Raw genomic sequence first — 23375 nt, 5'->3', positions numbered from 1 at the left:
GCTGTTAAGTGAAATTGTAAGATTACTATCACAAGAATTATATTATAAGCTATGAACATAGTGAGGGAAATGTTTACTAAGTTATCTGGCAAGTCACAAAAATGTTGAGACCATGGTATCATTAAGATGTTACCTGGCAATGTAAATGATGAGTTTTCCACCAGTTTTTAACGTTCAGTCTTATGATATCAATTTACATGTTTAGGCAGTAGTGGCACTCAGTTCAGGTTGATAAAAATGACGTTAATAACAGGTCTGAGGTTTCAACTCCACTGCCCCTCCATCTCCCAAACCCCTGTTTCCTGCCTCCCTACATAATTGGCACTTACTGCCTGTCACTGAATGAAAGCCCCTGGGTGTAAATGGTGAGGTGAGGATTTGTCCAATAAGGATGCCGGCTATTTCCTGGTGTGCTCATAAACATTAAAATCACTACCAGGACACAGGATACAGCCAGTCCACATTTGATTTTTAATGATCTAACTTAAACCCAAAGATTATGGAATGTATGGACCAGTTCCTGTATAAACCTGGCCAACATGAAAGCCCTGTTTTGTTGTACTTGCACATGAGCTGATTGCTTTTTTTCCATCTCCAGTACACATCCACAGGCATCAACAGGTAGCCTCTGTGCAATGCGCAATTTAATTCTGAAGGTTTCCTCTCACTTTCGCAGCTGAATGCTGCGACGCCCCCGTGAACAAACACTATAGGCGGGCGGCAGGTGTCAAATGTCAGAGTGACAAAGCCTCTGATCAGGTCGCTTCGGCGAGTCGGCTGTCTTTCACCGGGTTGCTGCAGCACGTGGATGCATGAGCGGATGCGCGGCTCTGATTGGCCAGGCGCGCGGATCCCAGCAGGAGCGCTGAGCTCTCTACTTGTCGTTGCTGTTGCTCCGCTTCACAAGCCCACGAACACCGCTGGGCTCAGTGCGTCCACCTCCTCTCGGACTTGGAATTAATCTGTCATCACTCAAAGCGGCATGGATGCTACCATTTACCAGATCTTATTTGGGGAGCTCGGGGACTTAAACTGTAGTTTGATTGATGCTTTCCAAGACACTTTTTTGGAAAACGCTTCATTGTCACTGCTGAGCACTGATGGTAAGATGCTGCCTTTTTTGTGTGTTGAATATTCAGAGGTGTTGTGTCTTGGATGAGGGAAACTAATCGCCTTTTAAAAAAAATATTTTTTTTACTTTATTCTAAGGTTTTTATTGCAATGCCACAACCGATGAGATTGGCACCTGCTGGCCGCGGAGCAGCACCGGGAGGATTGTAGAGAGACCCTGCCCTGAGTACATCAACGGGGTGAAGTACAACACAACGAGTAAGATATTAAGCCGTCGTTGCAAAACTTCCGTGTCGTGCATTTATTTTGGATTTAATGATTCTGTGCTGAATTGGTTTGCCAAATATGAAAAAAAGAAAAGATATGCGCAAAGCAGCCAGATGTGCTGGCTTCAGGTAAAACTGAAATATCGTGGTAACACATTTAAACAAATGTAATAACGGCTGTCAGTGCAGTGTAGTTTTTTAGGTTGAATTGGATGATAACTGAATTTCTGCTGGAGCTCCTCTCCTCTGATGTAAAGCAGTGATGACAGTGAATCTCACACGCACAGCTGCATCAGACTGAGCGGGCGTGTTCAGGGAATGCTAAAGGATTAATCTACCCAAAATCACTCCAGCATCATTCAAACGTGATTGCAACCCCTGGCCTGTCTTGTTGCTTGGTTTTGATTGTTTTATCAGACGTCTGTTGGCCAAACTATTTCAGCCACAGTAGAGAAATTTGGGTTAAACCCCTTCAGCTGTAAAATTAACTGTCAAGGGAGTTTGGATTTACAAAAATGGTCAACAATCATAAACAAAAAGAAGACAATTACAGGCAGGGCTCATGAATGCGTGGCAGTCTGCTGTTCTGTGATAGGACTGTCAGCCAGACAGCCCCATTTTCAGAGCACCCGAATCTGGTACAGAGTTGAGTTCATGAGTTCTCCTCCAATCACATGGCCTGTGTTTCGCCTAATCTAGTCCACAGTGACTTCAGAAGGCTGAATGTATGGCTTTGCAGCTTCAGCATGACCACTCCGTCATCATAAAGCCCATCAGCCTATCGGTTGTGACTTTGACCTGATGAAAATCCAACTGGGATTCAAACGTTGTGTATTGAAATAAATTTGTAGGTCAGTGTGCCGTTTCAGCCAAAGTCGTAGTTGTAGTTGAGAAATAGAGTTGTCTTGATGTCTGGGAGTGCAGTCATGGGCGTACAATGTGAACAGGAGGGGGCTGAGTGCACAGCCCGGAGGGGCTCCGCTGTTGATCGCTAACGTATAGCAGGTGTGACTGCCAATCTGAACGCTCTGGGCACACTGCTTGTGAGGAAGTTCAATATCCAATTGCAGAGTGTTGTAAGAGTGCTAATTTTCCAATCACCTTCATGGGGGAGACTGTATTGAATGCTGAGCTGAAGTCAACAAACAGCTGTTATTATTTACAAGCTGTGTGAAGACTGAGTGGAGGGCAGTGGATATGGCACGCTTTGTGGATCTGCTAGTTCTGAATGGTAGTCAATAAGAGTAGACACAGCAGGCTTTTTAGGTGCAGGGACATCGATGGCTGTCTTGAAGCAGGTGGGGACAGTCTTCTGTTACGTGTTTTTAGTACACAGCGCAGGTATATTATCTGGACCAGCAGCCTTATTTATATTCATTCTCAGTAGGATTTTTCTCACATCTGCTGTGGATACTGACAATGGCCAGTCCTCTGGAGGCAGAGTAGACTTTACAGCTGGGTCTTTGTTGAGGAGATCAAAGTGAGTGTAAAATGTGATCTGCTTTTGTAGCCGGTGACATTTTGAATCGCCTGCCACATATCTTATAGGGGCACTATTTTGGAGAAGAAATTCAAACTCAGAGGAGTTCTCAGAGGAAAATAAGGTCCAGAACACTGTTTGATGCTAGAAAGGTGGCAGGGTCAGCCAAATACAAACAAAATAAAACAGTATGAAATTGTGCTGTCCCTTAAGGTCAATTCTTTTATTCAGTTTATTCGCTCATCTTTCTTTCTTTCGATTAATATTTCTTCCCCAATACTACATAGTGCACTTTAACCTCATCACTGTTGTTGCTTCATACTCTGTTGATAATGTTGCACATTTATTTTTTCACATTTTAAAGTACTTTTCTGGCCATATCTTACAAATTGCACGTTTAAAGCGAAGGGATGTTCTCTATAGTGGCTAGAAAGGCTGAGTAAATCCAAACCCAAACTGTATCAGCCAACATTCACCAAGCGCTGAGAACAGCATATCACAGCTCTCCACCACACCAACACTGTCACGTTATGTAACTCCTGTATTAATCATAAGACTGATGAAGTTGTTGTTGACACACACTCAAAATAGCGAATTGCAGCATTTGTATTGAAAAATAAAAGCGGAAAACTGTGATGCGCCGAGGCGAAAGGATTCATGGGGATGATGTGAAAGTTTCAGAGGCGGGCTCAGGTGCAGTGTTAAAGCCCGCTAACCCCCTCAAGACACACTCACACACACTCACTCTCACTCTCACACACATACACCTTGCTCTTGGCCTAGGCACCCCTTACTGCATTGATTGACCCTTTGCTCTGCTCGTGTCTCAGTGTAAGTTGGCTATGCCTGGCGGTTTGACCCACTCAGTGTAAAAATCGCAGTCATGACACGTGCCAACCACCTCTCTGACGTATACCGTCATTTATTGACGCTCCTTGTGGATCAATGTAATATTATGACAGGCTGAGGATAAGATATTGTGTTAGTGCAGTGACTGAATATGTCTGGAAAATTGATCTTTCAGTCAAACAATATGTCCGTCAATTTTGTGCTTGCAGCACGTGATGGTATAATCGCGCCGCTCACTTTGCCTCGAGCTGTTAATAAAGACTGGACGAAACAAAAGAGTATCAAGGGGATCAAAGAGAAAGCTCTTAAGGACAATTAAGTCATATTATTCGACGGATTGCAGTTCTGAGGTGGAATGAAGCAGGTGACAGATCTTTTTGTTCCTTTGTGTGGATCCCATGAGTAGGGTAATTATAGGAATCAGTCTTTGTCTCAGCAGACTGTTCTGCTCGGTCAACAACATTTATTAAAAAAGGTTTAAATTTACTGTATCACTTATTGGACAGTATGTTAGCGCTGATTCGTCTCATACATGTGCTTTCTGCATGTGGACAAATCCTTTTATTCTACTGATATTTTACCCAATTTCCACATTGTGGAAGTGGTTTCAGACAGGAAAGAGCATAAGGGAATTTTACAGTTTGTTCACTTTGCAGTCATGTAACAGAAAGTATTTTACAGCTTGTTTCACACATAGACTGCAGTGTCTTGGGACTTTCAGCTGTTTCCTGCCTCAAGTCCTACTGCAGCTGAAGATAATAGACTTTTGGATCATGGGACTTTGTATCAGAGCCGCTGAGGCAGACTTGATCGGTTTAGCTTTCTGTGATCAATTGTCACATGTGACAAAACATTGGAATCACACTGGAATTTTAATAGCCTGATGGGAATTTACTGTATTGGATTCTTTGCACTTTTGATCATTTGACAGAGCATTAGAGTCACTAGATTATGGTAGTCATGCATACAAGCATGGAGTCTTGGGTCTTGTGCATTGATGTGGTTAAACATCGCATGCTTCGCCTTAGCAGGCAGTTTTCATGGGTCAAATATAAGTCCCATTGTGTCAAATCTATGCCACTGTCCTGCAAGCAATAGAACTTTTTATTTATTTATTTCTAAAAAAAGAGGGGTGCCCTGTGGACGTGCCATTGTAGTAACTTGTGAATCGCCCTAAAGCATTCTGTTCTTTATCGTCTGTTTTACGCCAGAAAGGGGTTTTTAAAGAAGGAACATGCTGTATTGAAGACAACTTTATACTAGCAATTGAGACCATGAACTCATTAGGAAACAGTTCACTGAGGCCATAAAACAAGAAAGAAGTTGCGAAAGAATGCAGGTTTAAGTCACTTCTGCACTGACTTCACTTTTCAGACACTCAGTACGTTTACATGACGTTAGAAAAAGTCCAGCTATTGTGTTAGTCCAACTGAAGACAGACTTTTAAAGTCCATGTAAACATGTTGATTGGACTGAAATCATACTAAATCGAATTTCTCAAAGTCTAACACACCCAGATAATGTGGTTGGAAGTCGGTTTATTCTTTCATGTATGCACTTTACCTGAACTGGCCTTGGTGTTCAGTGCATGCACCACAGTCCTCGCGGCGAGCATTGAGAAGTCGTCCATGGCATAAAACCAATGGCGGTGAAAAGTCATCCATGTTTTCACCGTTTACTGTGCACTTCTTAACTCCAGTAGCAACTAGCTGAAACGTTGCATATCACCACCTTACTGTGGTGGAGTCAGACATACTTATTAAATGACCTTATCGGCTATGACCGCAACTCGACTTAAGTGTGCATGGAAACGTGCTGGCTGTCAGTATTTCATACAGTCAGTGCTATGAACCTGGGCCTTTCTGTGTAGAGTGTCTTGTTCTTCCCATGTCTGCGTGGGTTCTGGATTCTCTGGCTTCCTCCCACACTCCAAAGACATGCAAGTTGGGTTGACATTGAATGACCTGTAGTAATGAATGTGAGCGTGACTGGTTGTTTGTTTCTTTCTTTATGTCAGCCCTTTATTGAACTGGTGACCTGAACCCCACCTCCTGCTCCTACCTACATGTTTCTTGCCCCTTGCAACCTGCCAAAAGATAAACGGTTAAAGATAATGGATCGATAGGCCACTCCTCTGCTCGTCGCTGAGCATCTATAGGAATAAAGGTCTGGAAAAAAAATCCATGTTAGGTAAGTAAGTAGATGTGGGAGGCTCAGAGTGGAGGCAGAGTTCACATTAAAGGAATAGTTCGACATTTTGGGAAATGCACGTTGTCCCTTAACTAATTTATTTACATGTAGATCAATATTTGATCTAAGGATACAGTTTCTTTCAGTTTGTTGAATGTTGCACCATGAGAACTTCATCATCATCATCATTTACCACATTCGTATATGTTCTGCAAAAATATGTAGGCTATCAGTAGGTCTACACATGCTAGTTACCAAGACAAACTGCTTCTTCTTTATTCTAATTTCAACTAGACAATGGTGTTTTTTAAAACACAACTGGATGTAAAATTTAAAGGACAATTAGTTTGGTAAATTAATTATTTGAGGGTGAATAGAACAGGACATTAAATAGGTTCTGGTTAAAAATAGCCTTCACAAAACTCGTAATCGCACAACTGATACTTAACACAGGATTGCACATGTTTTTACAACAAAGGATCCTGACACAATGGAAATGATTATCTTGCATCCTGCTGGGTCACATTAGTTGCACCCATTTGCAGCGACAGATTAAACCAAAATTAAAACCGCAAAATAGGTCAGACTAAGAATAGAAGTAGGTCCTAACATCACAAGAGCAGGTGTTAATTAACACAGTGCCATTACACACAAAGTCTAAAATAAACTAGAAGAAGAAAATCAATTTCATGTGAAGCTACAGCATGCTGTTTTACAAACTCAAGCCTAGTTTCAGTTACTCACTCTGCACACATACAGTATCTGGCCTGTGGGACTAACAATAGATTCTCCTCCATTTGCCTCCTCGGGATGTCGCAGAGCTAAACATTTAATGCTACAGGCCTGCATATTAGAAAAGCATGGCCCAGGATAGGCCTCTGTTATATTTTAAGGACATGCACATGTGTTTTACACACGCAGTTGTTCGATCACTGGAGGATACAAACGCAGGATCTCATGTGTAACCTCATAGGGTTTTCTGTAGTACTTAAAAATGAGTGGCTGAGGAAGTTAGATGTCAGCAAAATGTTGCAATTCTCTCACAAAAATCTGAGTTTTTACAGACTTAACAGGCCCACACAGGTAAGGGGCTATAAATTCCTTCCCATTTCTTCAAGCCTATATAAATATTAATGCCTCTGCAGAGTGGCTTAAGAGGTTTATGCATTTTTAAATCTCCTGTGTCCCGTTGTAGTTCTTTTTTTTTTTTTTGGTGCGTTGATTCAGCTCTCTGGTTTACATGAAGTGCACATCTTCACAGTTGGGACGGAGTTGTTGCGAGTGGCTGAAAGTCATTCATTGTCTCTGCTTTGTCATGAGCATGTGATGTGCTTTCTGTCAAGCCTCAGGCGAGACAAGATGTTCACAGCAGTAGAGATGAACGATATCAACACCAACTTGTCATTTTTTCAAATTCAAGCCATGCCTCTGTGCCTTGCATGCTCTCTCTGCTCAGACTCCCTGTGTGCAATTATTCAGTGAATCACATTTCGTCCTTTGCTAACCTCACCTTATCCCCATCGTGTCTGTGTTCATTGTCACTGGGGAGACTTCCTGTCAGCACGTAATGTACCTCTCTAGTCATCACAGCTCAAAGTCAAGATCGCTGTTTGTACAATAGAACTTTTATTGATTCTCTTATCAGGATTAATAAAGCCAGCGACGTATCAGCGCCACGGTGTGCATCAGATTCGGAGAGCAGAGAGTAGCCGCTGCAGCGGTGCATGTTGGGAATACACCTTGGGGCTTTATTTTAAATCGGAGATTATTCTGTGCAACATTGCCGTATCTTTGGAGGCAAACATGAAACTGATGTGGAGCTCTGATTAAAACTGAGAGGAGGCCACGGAGGCCACATCATCAAGTGTGAAATGGCGGCCTTCTTGAAGTAAAGTTTGAGCTCAGGAGGTTCATGGTGCTGCTTTATTAAGATGCTGCGTTTTTGCTGTTTCATGCATAAAACAGCCATCTTCTTTACAAGAAGGAACCTACTTGCTGCAAATATTTCAGTTTTTTCTTTCAAGGAGCATCTCCTATTTAATCTGTTCAAGAGCCAAAACTGACATCAAGTGACTGAATATGTCATGTGGATCATTGAGAGGTCAATGGATATTTACCTAAGAAGTGTGAAAGAAATCATGCTACCATTGTTTAGGAGTAATATGAAAACACTTGATTGTACCTTATAGAGGCAAGTAGAGATTTGCAAAGTGCTCACTTAAAATTGCATCTATTGGCTTGAAATGGCCAAACCACAGAACATCTTATTTTTAGGTTCTCATGCCGGAATCACGCACTTCTGGCTCGCTCTATTTTTCTTTCGTTCAATCCAGTGATTACACCAAAGACCTCTGCAGCCTCTACCTCTCCTGCCGTGAGTCTAGCCGTCTTATAAACATTTGATCCACTTCTCCACAGTGAGGCTGGCTAAGAGGTTAGTCAGTCAGCATATTAAGGCCAGCATGTGTTGCAAACATTTCACTAGCCACTGCACACCGAGACCCCCAGGGGTCCAATCAGCACCAGGCTCCCCTGGCTGACACTCACCACTGGCTCAGCAACCACACATACCACAAAACAGGGAAAGACGAAGACATTTTTTTAAGTCAGAATACAAGACTCTCATCCTTGGTAATTGTTTTGTATAAAAGTTTGAACTTTTAGTTTTGGGTAATGTCTGTTCAAATTCAAATTAAGATCCTTGTCCCAAACTGTCTTTCTCCAAATGACACTGAATAAACAACCTGTCTCCTAACAGTTACGTTCTAATCAGTAGCGTAGTGGTGTTTCAGTAGGTGTTTTTCATTTCTTTCACCCACAACCAAGACACAGAGGAAGGACCAGCTTGCTTGTTAAGATCAGCTTAATTCTCGGCACCTGTTAGCAGAGGTGACAGTATAGTCTCAGGGGTATTGAACAACAGCACTTGTGAACCCCTGCAGTGCTGTGGAAATCTTGTCTTCTTCATTTCCTCTCCTCATGGAGATGCCTGTTCCTCTAGTTACTGACTGTCACTAGTGTCTTTATTGTCAGACACTTTTTCACACTTTTTCCCTTAGTCTGAAGTTAAAAAAGTGTCTTTGTTTGTAATGCCGTACCTTGAAGCTCAGTGCTGCAAGGCTACAGATGGTGGTGGAATTATACTTTTACTCCACTACATCTCAGAGGCAAGTATAGTGATTTAACTTAACCACAGTGCGTAGGAAGGTATAAAAATCAATCTCCCACACGAGCGGTTGGCATATACCAGATACATGCCACCTCTGATTCATATGCAGTAATTTGCGTTAACAACTTTATTTCTAGTGTATTCCCTCACGTCTAACCTGAAAACCAAAACCATGACATTCAGCTCCATAAACCTGATCTAACACAACAGAAAACAGAACAAAAAAACCCCTGAAAATAATAAGTGAACAGTATAATAATATGTTCTAGTTGGGGCACAAACCCTGGTGTCCATAGGGAAAGTCCTTAACTCAACCCATTCAGCCATGACAGCTTCATCCAGATGTTGACTGTCGCTTTTTCTTGACCTGAAATGATGGTCATGGCACAACATTAATCATGGTTTTCCAGGAACAGCAACATGGCGATATCAGATACACCATGTTCATTTTTGTCTTGTAAGTTTCAAACTGCATCTTATAGCCTTTGCCTCGGTGACTGGAGTTTCATTGTTTCCTTTTGGCAGCTCAAAAGCACTTAGTTTAAGCTAGAAGAAGATGTTGTTGGTTAAATTTTGAAAGGCTGGCTCGCAGGATAAGACCACAGCCAGGCGTTTTAGTGGCCCAAACTTTCAGTGACAACACATGGACAAGAAATGTCATTCCTCCGCCCCGGCCTCCTCCTCATGGACTTTGTTAAGTATAAGGATGTCACATTCCTGAATTGGAAGAGACTGTCAGCAAGCAACAGTGCAGCAACAATGTTTTCCCACATGTGAGTTACACATTTCTGACGGGGAAAAAGCAGACTAACCCTGTACTGTGGAAGCATGACATAAAAACAAATGCCACAGAACCATGACAACTGAATTGTTCAATATTAAAACTAAAAATCGTTCTTTGTCATCACAGTAACCTACTATAAATGACTTGGATAGCGTGCTTATAAAATGTGACATGCTTTTTAGCTGTGTAATGTAGTATAATATGCTCTCATTATCTAAACACGCGATCCTCCATGTTTGGCTTGTTGGTTTCCCCTCAGGGCCACTGGCTTGTAGCACACGGCCTTTTGCTCATTTTCTCTCACCAACTGACTTCAGAACAGCTGTGAGGTGTGACAGTTTGACAGCAAACACGCGGACAAACGTTTGAATCTATGACCCGCAATCGTAGTTATTACTAATGTGTCATGAGGGCATGAAGACAAAATGGGAAAGCCAAAGAGACGCAGCTGTGTAAAAAATTACCCAGCATCTCTTCCTCAGGCTCTGTTGGTCTGTCTGCTTCAGTGGTCGTCACTCAAGGCATGATGCTTTTTAAGCGAGATTCAGCGTTCCCTGCTAAACAAAAGACTGACAGTTACCCAAACTCCATTTCTTTGCAATTACTCATGGTGTGCTGCTTGTAAGACATGTGCAGTGAAGCTGAACTTCTTGTCATACTTTCATCCAAACTTTTATTTGTTCAGCCAAAGAACGGGATGATGAAATTATCCCCGATGAGGACCGTAAGTGATTAATCAGCAGCGAATGAATTTGCCACAAATCATTTTATTACCATCAGCCCGAGTGGTGTGTTTAGTGCTAATTGGCAAATAGTAAACATTACCGCCTAAAATTAGATTGTTGACATTATCTTTGTGAGCATGGCAGCTTGCTGACATTAGCATTTAGCTCAAAGCACCACTGTGGTGCAGCCTCACATCTCAGCATGGCTATAGACGTGTCTGATGTGTAACTGAATACTTTTGGGTTGAACAGAATAAATCAACTTGAGAAATTATCAAGACACTTTTCATCTTTTCAAAAGGTTGTGGACAAACTTTTTTCGTCACGTTTTTTGTTAACAAAATTAACATTAATATAATTGCAAAATTATGAATATGAATACAAATTCTCACCCTGAACTGAGCATCATGCCTCTGACACGTTCTCTAGCTTGGCTCATAAATTAAATCGAATCTAATGACCTTCACAACTGCATCCAAATCTCTATATTCTGTCATAAAAAATACAAATAAATATCTTTATTTAGAGGAATAATAACGACACTCTTATGCCATAGTCTGTCTCGCTGTGTCTCTCTCCTGTGTCCAGCAGTTCCAGCTGACTGACTCTGCAACCCAAACAAAAGCTGCCCCCATCCTTTGAGTTCAGCTCGGAAAAGCAGCTGTCTTTTCCCTTTAAATCCTCTTCGTCTTGAAAATAATCACCCTATTAGACATCTGACTAATACTGAGAAAATTCGTGTTCCTTTCAGGTTCATTAATGTTTTGCCAGAGGGGATGTTTAGATACAAGGATGTCTCTAATAGCTATACGATCTCCCCATTGGGCATAAGCAAGTAATACATTTAAACTTCTGTCAAGTATGTATGTATCGTGCTCCTTCCCATTGCTTCATTTATGAAATTCAATGAACCATCTCATGTGTAATGAGAGTGCCAAGATCATTCCTCCCTCCCTTCACAGGGGCAATAATTCTTCAGTTCCATTCGTACAATTGACATGTCAAGGGGGATAAAATATGCTCAAACTCCCTGCAGAGATGAAATAGAAATCTCAAAAAGGTGTTCAGTAACCTTCAATTGTCTGCTGACATTCTGCTCCAAGGTGTGAATTTGACTACGGACCTGAAAAAGCAATTCCTTTTAAAGTGGCATTATTTTCCCAACCTTTATTTTGCTCCTGGAAATGACTGGAGCAGCGGTGCTTCCTGATCAGGTCGCCAAGTCACACAGAAGCTGGTTTGCTCTGAGTGCTTCAGAAAATATTCAACATCACTCCCATTGTTTTTCCCAGTTGTTTTATTTATCGTGTAAAAGAGATGCTGATTTGAAATGACAAAGGCTGTCCGCGAGATTGCAGTTTGATTAGATACTTACTGGATTCATACATACCAGAGGGAACGGTCCGACAAGATGAAGAGTCTATTAGCTTGCAGCTCTGTGAGCCTATAATAAAAATGGTTGGGTGGTAATGGCAGAGATGATACAGTACAGTAAGAGAGATGACTAACCACTTAAACGCATCTTGAATAGAAAAGTCCATATCACCAGAGATGGTGGCTGTATGACACATTAAACATACACATATGACATTAAGCTCCATATCTTTTCATGAATTTAATTTTATATTAAAAAATAAGCTACAGCACTACTTAATGCTAGCATGCTTATAATGACAATGCTAACATAGTGTTACTTAGCTGGTATAATTTCTACTATTTGCAGTATCTTAGCTTAATTTGTTAGCATGCTAACATTAACTAATTAGCTCAATGCGCAAGGCTGAATATCTGTATGTAATTTCATAGAAATGCACCAGAACAGATATTGGCGGGATGACCTTTCGAAGTTCTTTCTTTTTTTTTTCTCACTTGCCTCTCAGAGCTTGTGTTGTATAGGATCCTGAGTTGACTAACTTCATGCATCAAGTGTCATAGGCCTATTTAAATTCATTAATTGGTTCTTTTTAATTGACTTTTTGCTCATGGCGGGCCCCACTTTGGACTTAGACAACGAAAAAACCTGCATAAAGTTCCCCAATGCATTCTGCTGCGTCTCATTTAAACAGCCAAAGTGAAAAACATACGCACATGCTTATTATTAATATATATGCTAATATGTTAACTGTACTAATGGATCATCACAAGTAATTACATGCTCAGCTCACACAGAGTGCATTTGAGACTACGCTTTTACTTTTCCATTGATGCATGTAATCTCTGCTCTGTAATGAAGCCATCAGTTATGATATTCTATGCTTGAATGACTGATGTTTTTTTAGTATTTGGCTCTATTTGCAAAGATTGTTGGACGGCCTAATAGACTCATATCTTGGGAATAACAAATGTATATTTCCCTTGATTATCAGTTACATAATCTAAAATATTTTTAGGTTGCTCAAAGCTGTTTTTACTTTAAAATGCCGACATGAAGCTATGACTTTCAAGGTGTCTGTCATTAAATCTTCCTTTCAGGAATAAGAGATTGATCACAATATAATCAGTTTGTGTGATTGAGGTGTTACATTGTCAGCTGCTCTCCTCATAGCTTCTCTGGCAGTTTCTTTTTGTTCTGCGTGGTCAGTTTATTCATGACTTGACTGGCAAACAAATCCAGAGCGATTTGATATGAGGCTTGAACATTACATGCTAATGGCTCGGTGGTTTCTTGGCTTCTTACAAAACTAATTTTGCAGTAACATTGTCCAACAATTTGTTCCTTCAGCCTTCATATCTTGAATCATAATCACAGGATAGGACTTTTCCTGCCGTATCCACCTAATCCAGTCGATTGTTGCCTGTAGATTGCAAACAGGAACTGCTTACAGCCAAAGCAGCATAGCATCACATGAAGCTTTTTATAAATAGCTTTTCTTTTTGTTATTCATAGACACTTCAACTGTATTTATATCAGGATCTCAGAAAAATGCCGCTTGATGAGCTATTATTGGCCATCTTGTGTCAGAAATAGCTCGCTCTCATGTCATTTTTAAAAAACTTGGACACTTCAAATTACATTTACATTCATCAAACCAACCGCCTCCTTTAAAGAAAACTCGTACCACTGTTTAACCCTATTATTATTTCTCATACATTGTTCCCCTCCTTGATTGCAGGTTTGAAGTGAGTCGAAAAACCCACAGGGAGAAATTTGAATAAGGAAGAGAGACTTTCATCAAAAAGCAGTGAATCTCTCAACAGTTTCCCTGATGACCCAGCTGCACACTCCATCCTCAAGGGAAACTGCAGAAGAAAAACATGTATTTTTCAAGGCGCTGAAAGTCACAGGTTGTGAATTTTGAGTCTTGTTTTCTTTCTTTTCGCTAATTTGCTGCTAAGTTGCCAAGAAAGATGTTCCTGCGCACTCTCTACGCAGCATGGATAAAAACAAAGTAAGCGACTGTGCTGTATGTCACTGTAAAGGATGGCTGTAGCAGATTGTCCAGGCAGGCGGCAAAAGCTTTTTAGACTTACCCCATATGTCTTTTGTTGATTGGCTCAATGGAGGTTGACCTGGGCTTTTGTGGTTTGGTGGTCCAAGATGGTGCTGCTGCAGTATTTACAGAGCCACGTCTCCCACTGCCATTTCAATTGTCAGACGTACTGTAGGAGGCAGAGCATGACACAGAGGCCTACAGTCACTCTGAGAAAAACTGCAAAACAGTGGGATTTCTGTTCTGGCAGTTTCTCTGTACTGAATTTGTTCATGTCTTTTTTTGGCTTTAAAACAAATATTATTTTTCTGGTTGCCAAAATGAAATTAAAACTACAAAAGCAACTACAGGAGGAGTGGGCGTCTTATTTTCAGCAAAAATATGTCATTTCTTCACAAGCCACAAATGTTCGACACAGAAAAAGCTTGAACGTCTTGCCTTTCGAGATGCTGCTCCCCTTGGGCTGTTCCCTTTATAGAAAGTCACTGTGTGTCAAAAAATGTCACAGAGGAAACAGATGACAAAACGAAGACATTCAACATCCAGTTTGTCAAATGTGTATTTGCAGTGGTGGACTTGGGATGTTAGAAGGGCGAGGCAAAAAAAAGAGCGTCTAAGGGCACGCGATCGTCCTTCTGAGTCCAGTGCATATTTGATGGAAGTTTTACATGTATTTACCATCTAAAATTAAAAATTAGTAATGAGACAACCTGGTTTTCCTGAAATCATTGCAGAGGACATACTTAGATTCACAAATAATCCCTCACAACAAACACATGATAGGAGGGGTTATGAGTTAACAGGCTCTTCCCTTCAGCGTGTTTAAGCAATGAAGTGCTAATTACAGGTAGAAGTCAGCAGTCAAGCGCATATCTGCTTCTAAAATATAAAAAGCTCAGGGCATCAGAGTTTAATTGCAGCAACTGCAGTAGACTGCTTTTACCCAGTGGAACAAGTTTAATTACTTTGTGATGTATGTGCGACTTGTGATCTACCACAGTCTGGGCTTTCAGCAGCTCCTCAGGATAAACCTCCCAGAGACATATTCTAGGTAATCCTGTCACTTTTGGAGCATGTGCTGATAATGCCAGAGAGCCGGGGAGTTTGTTTTGCTTTGAAAAGGATCAGCACCTCTGACAAAATGTACAACAAAGCGAATGTGACAAGGACGGGACAGTTTTTTGTTTTTTTTGTTCTGTTCTTTTTTTTGTGAAGTGGTTTTGCTGCCATGTTGTGTTTGATCAAACTTGGGGCAATCAAGGGCTTGGGAACAGTTGCCTTTGTATTGTTGTGATGTGAGTGGTGACAGCAGTCACTGTAGACTAACACTACAAGATCTGAATCCCAGGTCGTCTGATTCACATATAAGCTTTTTGGAAACTGGAGGTAGTCGAATAGTTTCTCTCCGGATACAGAGCAGTTTTGGTTTTCCATCATCCCCCACAGAGGGGGCGTCTTGTGTCTTCTCTTATGCGTTTGGGCAAACATATAATTTAGGGCATTCCTTTTTTTCGAGCTTGCAGGAAACGTGATGAAAAGTAGAACATGTTTTTTTGCCCTTTGAAAAGGACACTTTTGCATTTAAGACAGAAAGGGCAGGGGGGTCGCTGACACACATGGGAAAAAAAGCAAAAATAACAGACTTTGAGATGAGATACAGGCCGCAAAATGAAAAGAACCATCCCGACAGTATAAAGAAGGAACCATGACACCAAAACTTTCATTATTATAAAACAGTTTAGGCATTTATCAAAGAGTCAGTGTTTGTGTGGCTCCGTATAAAAACTGACACACAGTGTTACACAAAAAAGATGAAAAACATCACCCAGTGCATCTCTATAGTGCATCTGCCTGCCATTAAGAGCTCCTGAATGCAGCTGTCTGGTGTGCTGATAGACATGCTATTTAGAATAAATCACAAAGTGTTAATGTAAATCACACAAAGAATTGGTTTATACTTATACAACTTAATATGAAAGCAAAACTCTAGTCGATTCAACAAATGCACTCCCTCAACCTTGTCAAGAGAGGCGTTTTTTGTCCCATGCATTCTTCTTCCTCGTCACAACCTGGCACTTATATTACCCACAATGCAATTCAACCACAGACAATTCAGTCAGAGATTTGGTAGCATTATGAGTGCAGCTATTGAAGCCTGGAGCTGCTCGCCTTAAAGCAGAGACAAGGAGCTTGCCACAGAGGTCTGATAACCTCACTTATAACTCTACACCCCGAGGTGTGTCTTTAATTTCCCCTTGTAGTCTTCAGACCTGACTGACTCAAGTGACATCGCTTGAGGCGATGAAGTTTCCCAAGATCTGTAACAAATTCTGATCCTCACTTCTTGCTTCCTTTATGATTCATTACTGAGTTGAAGGAGCTTACTTTTCGTTGGGCGTCTATCGTGTGAAATTATGAGTCAATGTTGAATTCTAACGTCAAACTCTTATGTTATTTTTATTTATTTTTTGTTAATAAATGTTTAAGATACTTTCCCATCCCACACTGTAAAAGCTGAAGTACTCAAGTACAGTAGACTAATAATTTTTATCAAAGTCAACGTTTATAATCTACACTGCATCCGGCCTGATTCTCGATCCCATGTTGTCATGCATATTTCAACTCCTGTCTTTATGTCCTCACTTGCCCTCTGATGTCTGTGTGGCAGATTTGCTCTAGTTCCTGCTGCCTAAATGAAATATCAAACTGCAATGAGCTGTGAGTTTCCCATGCAGTTAAGGTATGGCCTAGTTTACTCTGCCCCCGGCTCGTGAAATTAGATTTCAGATGGCTTGAAGGAAAACACGGCTGTAGCTCAGGTGTGCCGCTCGCATGAGATGTTTTGATCACTCAACTTTGAGATATTATAGCCTTTCATCTTTATTACAATTTGGAACCCATCCAGATAGAAGGCTACAGCTTCACAGAGTATTTCACAAAGCAGCCAAAACAAGTGGTTAATTTGTGATAAGCTGTGAGCAGCAGCTTGCTGCTTTGCGGAGGCGTAGCAGTCATGTCAATTTCTCTTTTTGTTGTGTTTGAGTCCATCAATCAGGAAAGAGACCTACTGGCTCAGAAGTAAGAGCTAAAGAGACAGATGAGAAACTAAAGCACAGAGCAATCAAACACCAGATGAAGAAAGGCTGGCTTACACAACCTTTAAGTGGAAAATGTTGTACTTTAATAGTCCTGTGGCATTGTTGGAGGTCCCACAGTCAGAGCACAGATACAATCAGCTGAAAGGAAAAGGTAAAGCTCAACAGCAGTGAAGACGAAGACTATTTGGTTTGAATTTATTACTAATTCATCTCAAAAGTGTAACTGAATCTTAATTATTTTGATACCTCATTGTAGAACCATGAACAACCAAACCAAGCTGAATGTGTTTAATTGGAGCACCTCTCCTCATTTATCTCGGCAAACAAGCTTCCAATCTTCTAATCCTGGAACAGTCATATGGTGTTTGTTTGCATCTACATAATTTTAGCATCCAAGACAAGCAAGAAAGTTGGCAGGTTTGCGAGCGGAGGAGTTGGGCAATGCTGGCACAGAGTGAGCCAGTTGAGAATTGCACATTTCCTTCGTCTCCTTATGCGTCTTTACACCAGTGAGAGTGTGGTCAGGGTTGTTAACACCCTCACATGGCAGCTTTGTCCATTCCCAAAACTCGAGAGTGGCTGAGTCATTTGGCGATTTTTATTATTTAAATGTATGAATATAGCGCACTGTAAAGTGAAATGTGGAGAGAATAGCTTTATCATGCGTAATGCACAGATGGTTAGTCAGAAATGTGCTCTCCCTGCACCAGCGCCTTGAATTAGTCCTGCCTCAGTGGAACAGCTCACAGGGAAAAAAAACTCACAACCTGCTCCCCTTCCTCTATTTCTGCACCATCACTGCTTGCCTCACAGACACAGTGTGATATTTGCTTGGAGAGACGGAGAACTTTATGAAAAACAATTTGCGCTGCTGCTGTGATATTAGCTCAGAAAACTCTATGGTGCTACAGAGATATTATATTAGTTTTCATTAGTTTGTTTGCAGATATGATATGTGTCAGGATAAGAATAGTGTTTCTCTATGAAGTGTCTGAAGTTCTCCTCCATCACAAGTGTGTGGTTTTAAAGAGATCGCTGACAGAAAAGTAAAAGCTGTCTTGTCACATCAGATACCTGACCGGAGGGATTTAAGCGTTTGATGACTTGAAGTGCTTCCTGTGTCATGTTGATGCTGTCAAACTGGCTCAGTGACACAAAGCGCTTTGGATCGTTTGTCTACACGGATTATCTCTGATGTGCTTTGTTTTAATAATTGTGTTGCAATGAGGTAGTGAAATTGTTCATTGTTTTTTCGCCCTAATAAGTTGTAAGGTGATGTAAAAGCAATCGATACAGTTCAAAAAGTAGTACCTGCTAACAAGGAACACCTTCATGTTCTGAAGGTGACACATTTTGGGATTATTTCCACCACACTGAAGGGGATTACCAAAAATGTTTTCTCGCCCTAACAGAAAAACACAGAATATGTTTCACATTCCCTGATACATTTTGTTGACCTTCCCAAAGCTGCCCACGCATATAGACGTGATGTCATATTGAAATATTACGGCTCAGAAAATATTGAGTTGGAGAGAAAGAATTACAAAACTTCACAGGTAAATTTATATATTTATATATTTCTCATAGCAGCAATAAATCATTATAGACAAGTTGGCAGTGAATCTCAGCAAACAGTTGAACTGATTGAGAAGTAAAGCAGATGTCTCACTAAAAATTTTATTTCATAAATACGTAAACAAAATGTGTATTTTTCCACTTCTAAGTATCATGGGTGGACTGTTTGACTGTATTTCATTGTCTTAGTAGTTGCACTCTGCAATGACAATATAGTTGAATCTTATTGAGTCTAAGAGCTCAGGACATCATTTCTTACTTCTGAAGTGAGCTGAGGTGACCTTGAAACTGACTGAAAAAATTAATGGGATATTCAAAAATGCAATAACCCGAGATTTGATATTCATCACTTGTAACTGTCTCTGATAGGCCACCTTAAAGCGTTTGTGGGTTGCATAAATCATTAACTTATCAATAATAAATTGGTTAGAAACTATTAAAAAGGATTTTTTTTGGGTTGCCAGGTTGTGACTGACTTTGTATCCTACCTATTGTAATTAAGTATTAATTAATGGTGGTAATACATTAATAAATGCTAATGGATTTCTCACTTCACTCTCTTATAAGCCACCAAGTCTGCAAATATGAATGCTGATAAATAATTAAAAGTAGTAAAGAGATTTGTTGGTAACACTTTATAACAACCATCATTCATAAATGGTAAATGTACAGTTAATGTAACTTTGGTTACTAATTATGTCATGCTATGCTTGTTATGCTAACAAACAATAAAATGCTTTATAGACAATTTTTCTAGCAATTGTTAATTGTAAAGCTGCAAATGATAAGTAAATGTTTTATAAAGCATTTCATTGTTTGTTACTGTAACAGTGAAATAACTATTAACTAAAGTTTAATTAACTATAAATGTACCATTTATTATTGATGGTCATTGTCTAGTGTTGAGTCTTGTTAGAAAGTTGTACAAACATTGTGTACAGTTCATACTAAAAAGATGTGAATATCTATATTAAAACCCATTATTGTGTCACAGATCTCTTGAATAATTAACCTTTGGAGGCTGTCATGTGTGTTGTTGTTGCATTAGACTGCATTATATTCAGATATTGCGTAAAACAAAAGCTGCTTTTAAAATGACCATACATTTGAATCAGCACCTTCCCTGTGTTTTAGAAATACATTACATTAGTCGGGTTTCTAGCGTGTCTTGCACCTGATCTATTGCATAATGGTTTCAAACTCATTTGTCACGATTATGCAGTGAAAGGAAGTAATGTCCCTCCTGGAAATGACTTGATGTCATCACTGATGATGGAAACAGAACCCGCAGCTCTGACTCTCCACTTTATTTGCCTTAGTTTATGTTCAAATCGTGCATGAGACATTAGCTGCCATATCACGGTTGCTTAGGCTGCACAGGAGCTGCAAATGCCACATGGCACCTGATCAATGAGCATGTTAAGGCCGTTTGTCTGAAAAGTCAAGCAAACGGGAACAGTGTATTTTAGAGTGTATTGCAATCGACTTTTTTTTGCGTCTCAGGGGATTCCACGTTCCAGTCATTCAAGTGCTTCAGAGATTTAACCGACTTTGATTTACCGCTGCGATAAAAAGCTCCTGTTCAAACAGCTGAACACTGGGATTTTCCTTCAAGAGCAGCACAAAGAATTGTCTAGTCACAATACAGCAAGTGTTGCCAGAAGTAAAATGAAAGCATATTAAGAGCCTGTTTTACGGAATTCTCTACATCTCTGTTTCTAGATGCCACGAGCTGTGTTCCTCTCTCAGCTCTCCGAATACAAATGTCACATTACGCAACATTAATTCGAATGCGGAAGATCTTATTCTGCTACTGCTTCCAGAGTCGCTGTGAGCATTTCTTAGGTGGAAGGTTTCCTAGCTGTCTAGCATATTGTTCGGTGTTGACAAGACTCAGTGAGTCAGGGTGAGTGAAAATAAACATTACAGTCTGCACTTGTGTGAGATTTGTGTGAACTGCTAATCCTCAAGGGGATATGTTATTCACTTTTCTTAACACTGCGACAAACATTTGCATCCATTTGAAGCTGAATATATAATAAACACTTGAGGCCCCGACCTGTGAAAATACTGTCCGCTAAAATAATAACAAACGGTGCAGTGAATCTATTATTTTTAATGCCTGTTTGAAGACAGTCTGACGCAAAATACAAAACCTAAACAAATTAAGTGTATCTTGGCAGCAAAGTTATTCATATTATCACCCTTAGTAGCTGGCCATAATAGAATAGAAGAAAATTAACTTCACACATATTGCTGCTCTGTCTCCGCCCAGCTCTTTTCCGGTCTTAAAGAGATAAAGGGTCCTCCGAATGCACGATGAGGGAGCTGCCAAATGAAAAATTCAGTTCAAAGTTGATTGCGGAAAGCGGGCTCTTAAAAAAAGATATGCAAATAAACTGACAGAGTAAGAGGCTTTGCATTTCCCAGTCGTGAATGACTATTTCCATTGCTGAATTAGTATTCTGTGTAAGACTCAGGCAGGTAGTGGTGTTCAAGTTTGAACTCCAAACTAAGGATGTTTTCGCTTACTTACTTCCCAAACCCTTCACTATAATCTCACCACAACAAACAACTGACTCTGAAACGCTGAATTCGGACGCTGAATACAGATGAGAGACTTGGAACGGACGAACAAATCGAGCTCAACAAGTATCTGAACACATCAACAATGTTTGCAACAGTGCCCCGATTTAATTGTTTTCTCAACTGTGCTCCCAACTCTTCTCTTGCAGGGAGTGCTTACAGGGAATGCATGGATAATGGGACGTGGGCGCTGAAGAGCAATTACTCCAATTGTGAACCCATTTTGGAGGAGAAGGTGAGTGTGGTGTCGCAGGATCAATCCTGCTATTCACTCTGCAACCAAGCTGTTAATCTTGGATAAATGCTCATCACAGTTCACACTCACCATTAAACTAATGGCACACAAGGAAATACTTGCAATATAGAGAAAAGAAAATGTGTGTGAATGCTTGTTGAACTGCATTTTCTATTTTGCACTTAAACTGTTTAAACATTTGTTTCCAGATGACTTAACAAATACATAAGTACAGTTCTGTCAGTGTCCCTAAAAGGGAAGCCTGAGGCCAAATCGTAAGACTGATGTGTGTAATGAGTTTTTGGCCCATTTACCTTACACAATGTCTCCTGATTGTGTGTATTTCTGGGTCTTGCTCTATTTTCTCAGGTAATTTTAAGCCATTCTGAAGTGTGTCAATGACATTTGCTTTCTCTCACTTAAAGGGACAGTTCACCCGAGAATCAAAAATACAGTAAATGTTTTCCTCTGACCTGTAGTACTATCCATCTAGATTGTTTTGGTCAATGCATCCTTATATCTAAACAACTGAATGGGTTAAAATGACATATATCACTGTTCCCAAAATGACCTGACTGTTGCAGCGTAAGAAAAGGGCTCTTCTTATGAAGGAAGGAGGTTAATTTCCTGTGCCAAGATCCTGTCAACTTTTACAGAGAGCAATAGAAAGCATACTCACTGGAAACATCACAAACAGCTCCGCTGCTGGTGATTAAAACCGCTCAGAACATCACTGGTACCCATCTACAGAGCATCACTGACGTGGTGAAATGGGATGTCTGCACAGAGCCCAAAGGACACTCATGCCGTTTTTCCATTACATCTGCCGGCCCGGCTCTACTCAGGTTGACGCACTTGTCCCAATCCCAGCAGCACTATTGAAGAATCACAGCTAACAAAGTGGCTCCACTAATTAAAAGCATGTTTCATTTTCTATAACTTCTTCAGAAAATAAAGTTATTTAGTTGTTTAAAAGCTTTTATTATGAAGCAGCATTACAGGAAACGTTCTGTTTTTTACCAGCAGTAACTAAACATGGCTCCCAAACAGCTGAAAGTGAACACGATGAAACAACACACACATGTTTGAACATACGAAATAAACTAAAGAGATTCAGTCAGAAGCTACAAAAATACCTGAGCGCTGAACACACAGACTTTCACTTACAGGTTGATCACAGTCATGAGTAGCCACCACATCCCGCTTGGAGGAGGGGTGGCGGCAGCTTGACTTTGCTCTAGAGCAGGTCTATAGCTAGCGCAGCTCGGCTTGGCTCAACTCGGTGCGGCCAAAAGTGCTAGTGGAAAAACGGCATAAAAGACAGCCCTGATACTGTCTGACAAAAGATACAGAAGTATCCGCTGGCATACCACCAGACTACAGAGCAGCTTCTTTTCCAGTCTACCCCAACACTTCACCATAGAAAATAGTCTTTGTTGTCTAGCATTAAGGGACTACAACTTGCATTTTGTTGTGCAACTCTGTGTTGTAGAATGACAATTAAATGAACCTTGATCTTTGTACCAGCAACACAGCCATCATATGCACACACTTTGTTTAGGTATAGGCAAGAAAACTACTTGGTTAGGTTTAGGAAAACATTGTGATTTGGGTTCAAGTAACTTAAGTTACATATGTACATTATGTATGTGACTTATCTATGTTAGGAAGTGGAAGTAACTCACCGTTGACTTTTGGTTTCACATTGGATACGAGCCGCAGTCTCCTGGGGGAAAGTCTGATTTGATATTTTTACCAACAGTCCATCCCTTCCTCCTCCCTATGAAGACTGTGTCACTCTTTATGCTAACAAGAAATATAAATATGGGTCGTTATAAGCTGCTTGTATATTTGGCCTATATAGTTGTTTGTCTGATGAGGACATGCTGGTTCTGCTGTAATGTGAGGTAGCTTAG

At 40.5% G+C, this 23375-nt stretch overlaps 1 protein-coding gene across 1 annotated transcript in view; it reads left to right on the top strand.

The window, feature by feature from the left end:
* Nucleotides 1-926: 926 nt before the first annotated feature.
* LOC311266841 (corticotropin-releasing factor receptor 2) overlaps nt 927-23375 on the top strand; it is a 37758-nt gene continuing 15309 nt past the window's right edge. The window contains exons 1-3 of the mRNA XM_084369436.1: nt 927-1103; nt 1210-1329; nt 21374-21459. Of these exons, the coding sequence (XP_084225562.1) occupies nt 983-1103; nt 1210-1329; nt 21374-21459 (327 nt within the window). The 5' untranslated portion in view covers nt 927-982. The remainder of the gene's footprint in view (nt 1104-1209; nt 1330-21373; nt 21460-23375) is intronic.

This window comes from Pagrus pagrus (genome assembly GCF_965226575.1).
Source record: "Pagrus pagrus genome assembly, chromosome: 12".
NCBI classification, from domain to species: domain Eukaryota; kingdom Metazoa; phylum Chordata; class Actinopteri; order Spariformes; family Sparidae; genus Pagrus; species Pagrus pagrus.
The sequence above is the reverse complement of the archived record's forward strand: the minus strand, read 5'-3'. Positions and strand labels throughout refer to the sequence as shown.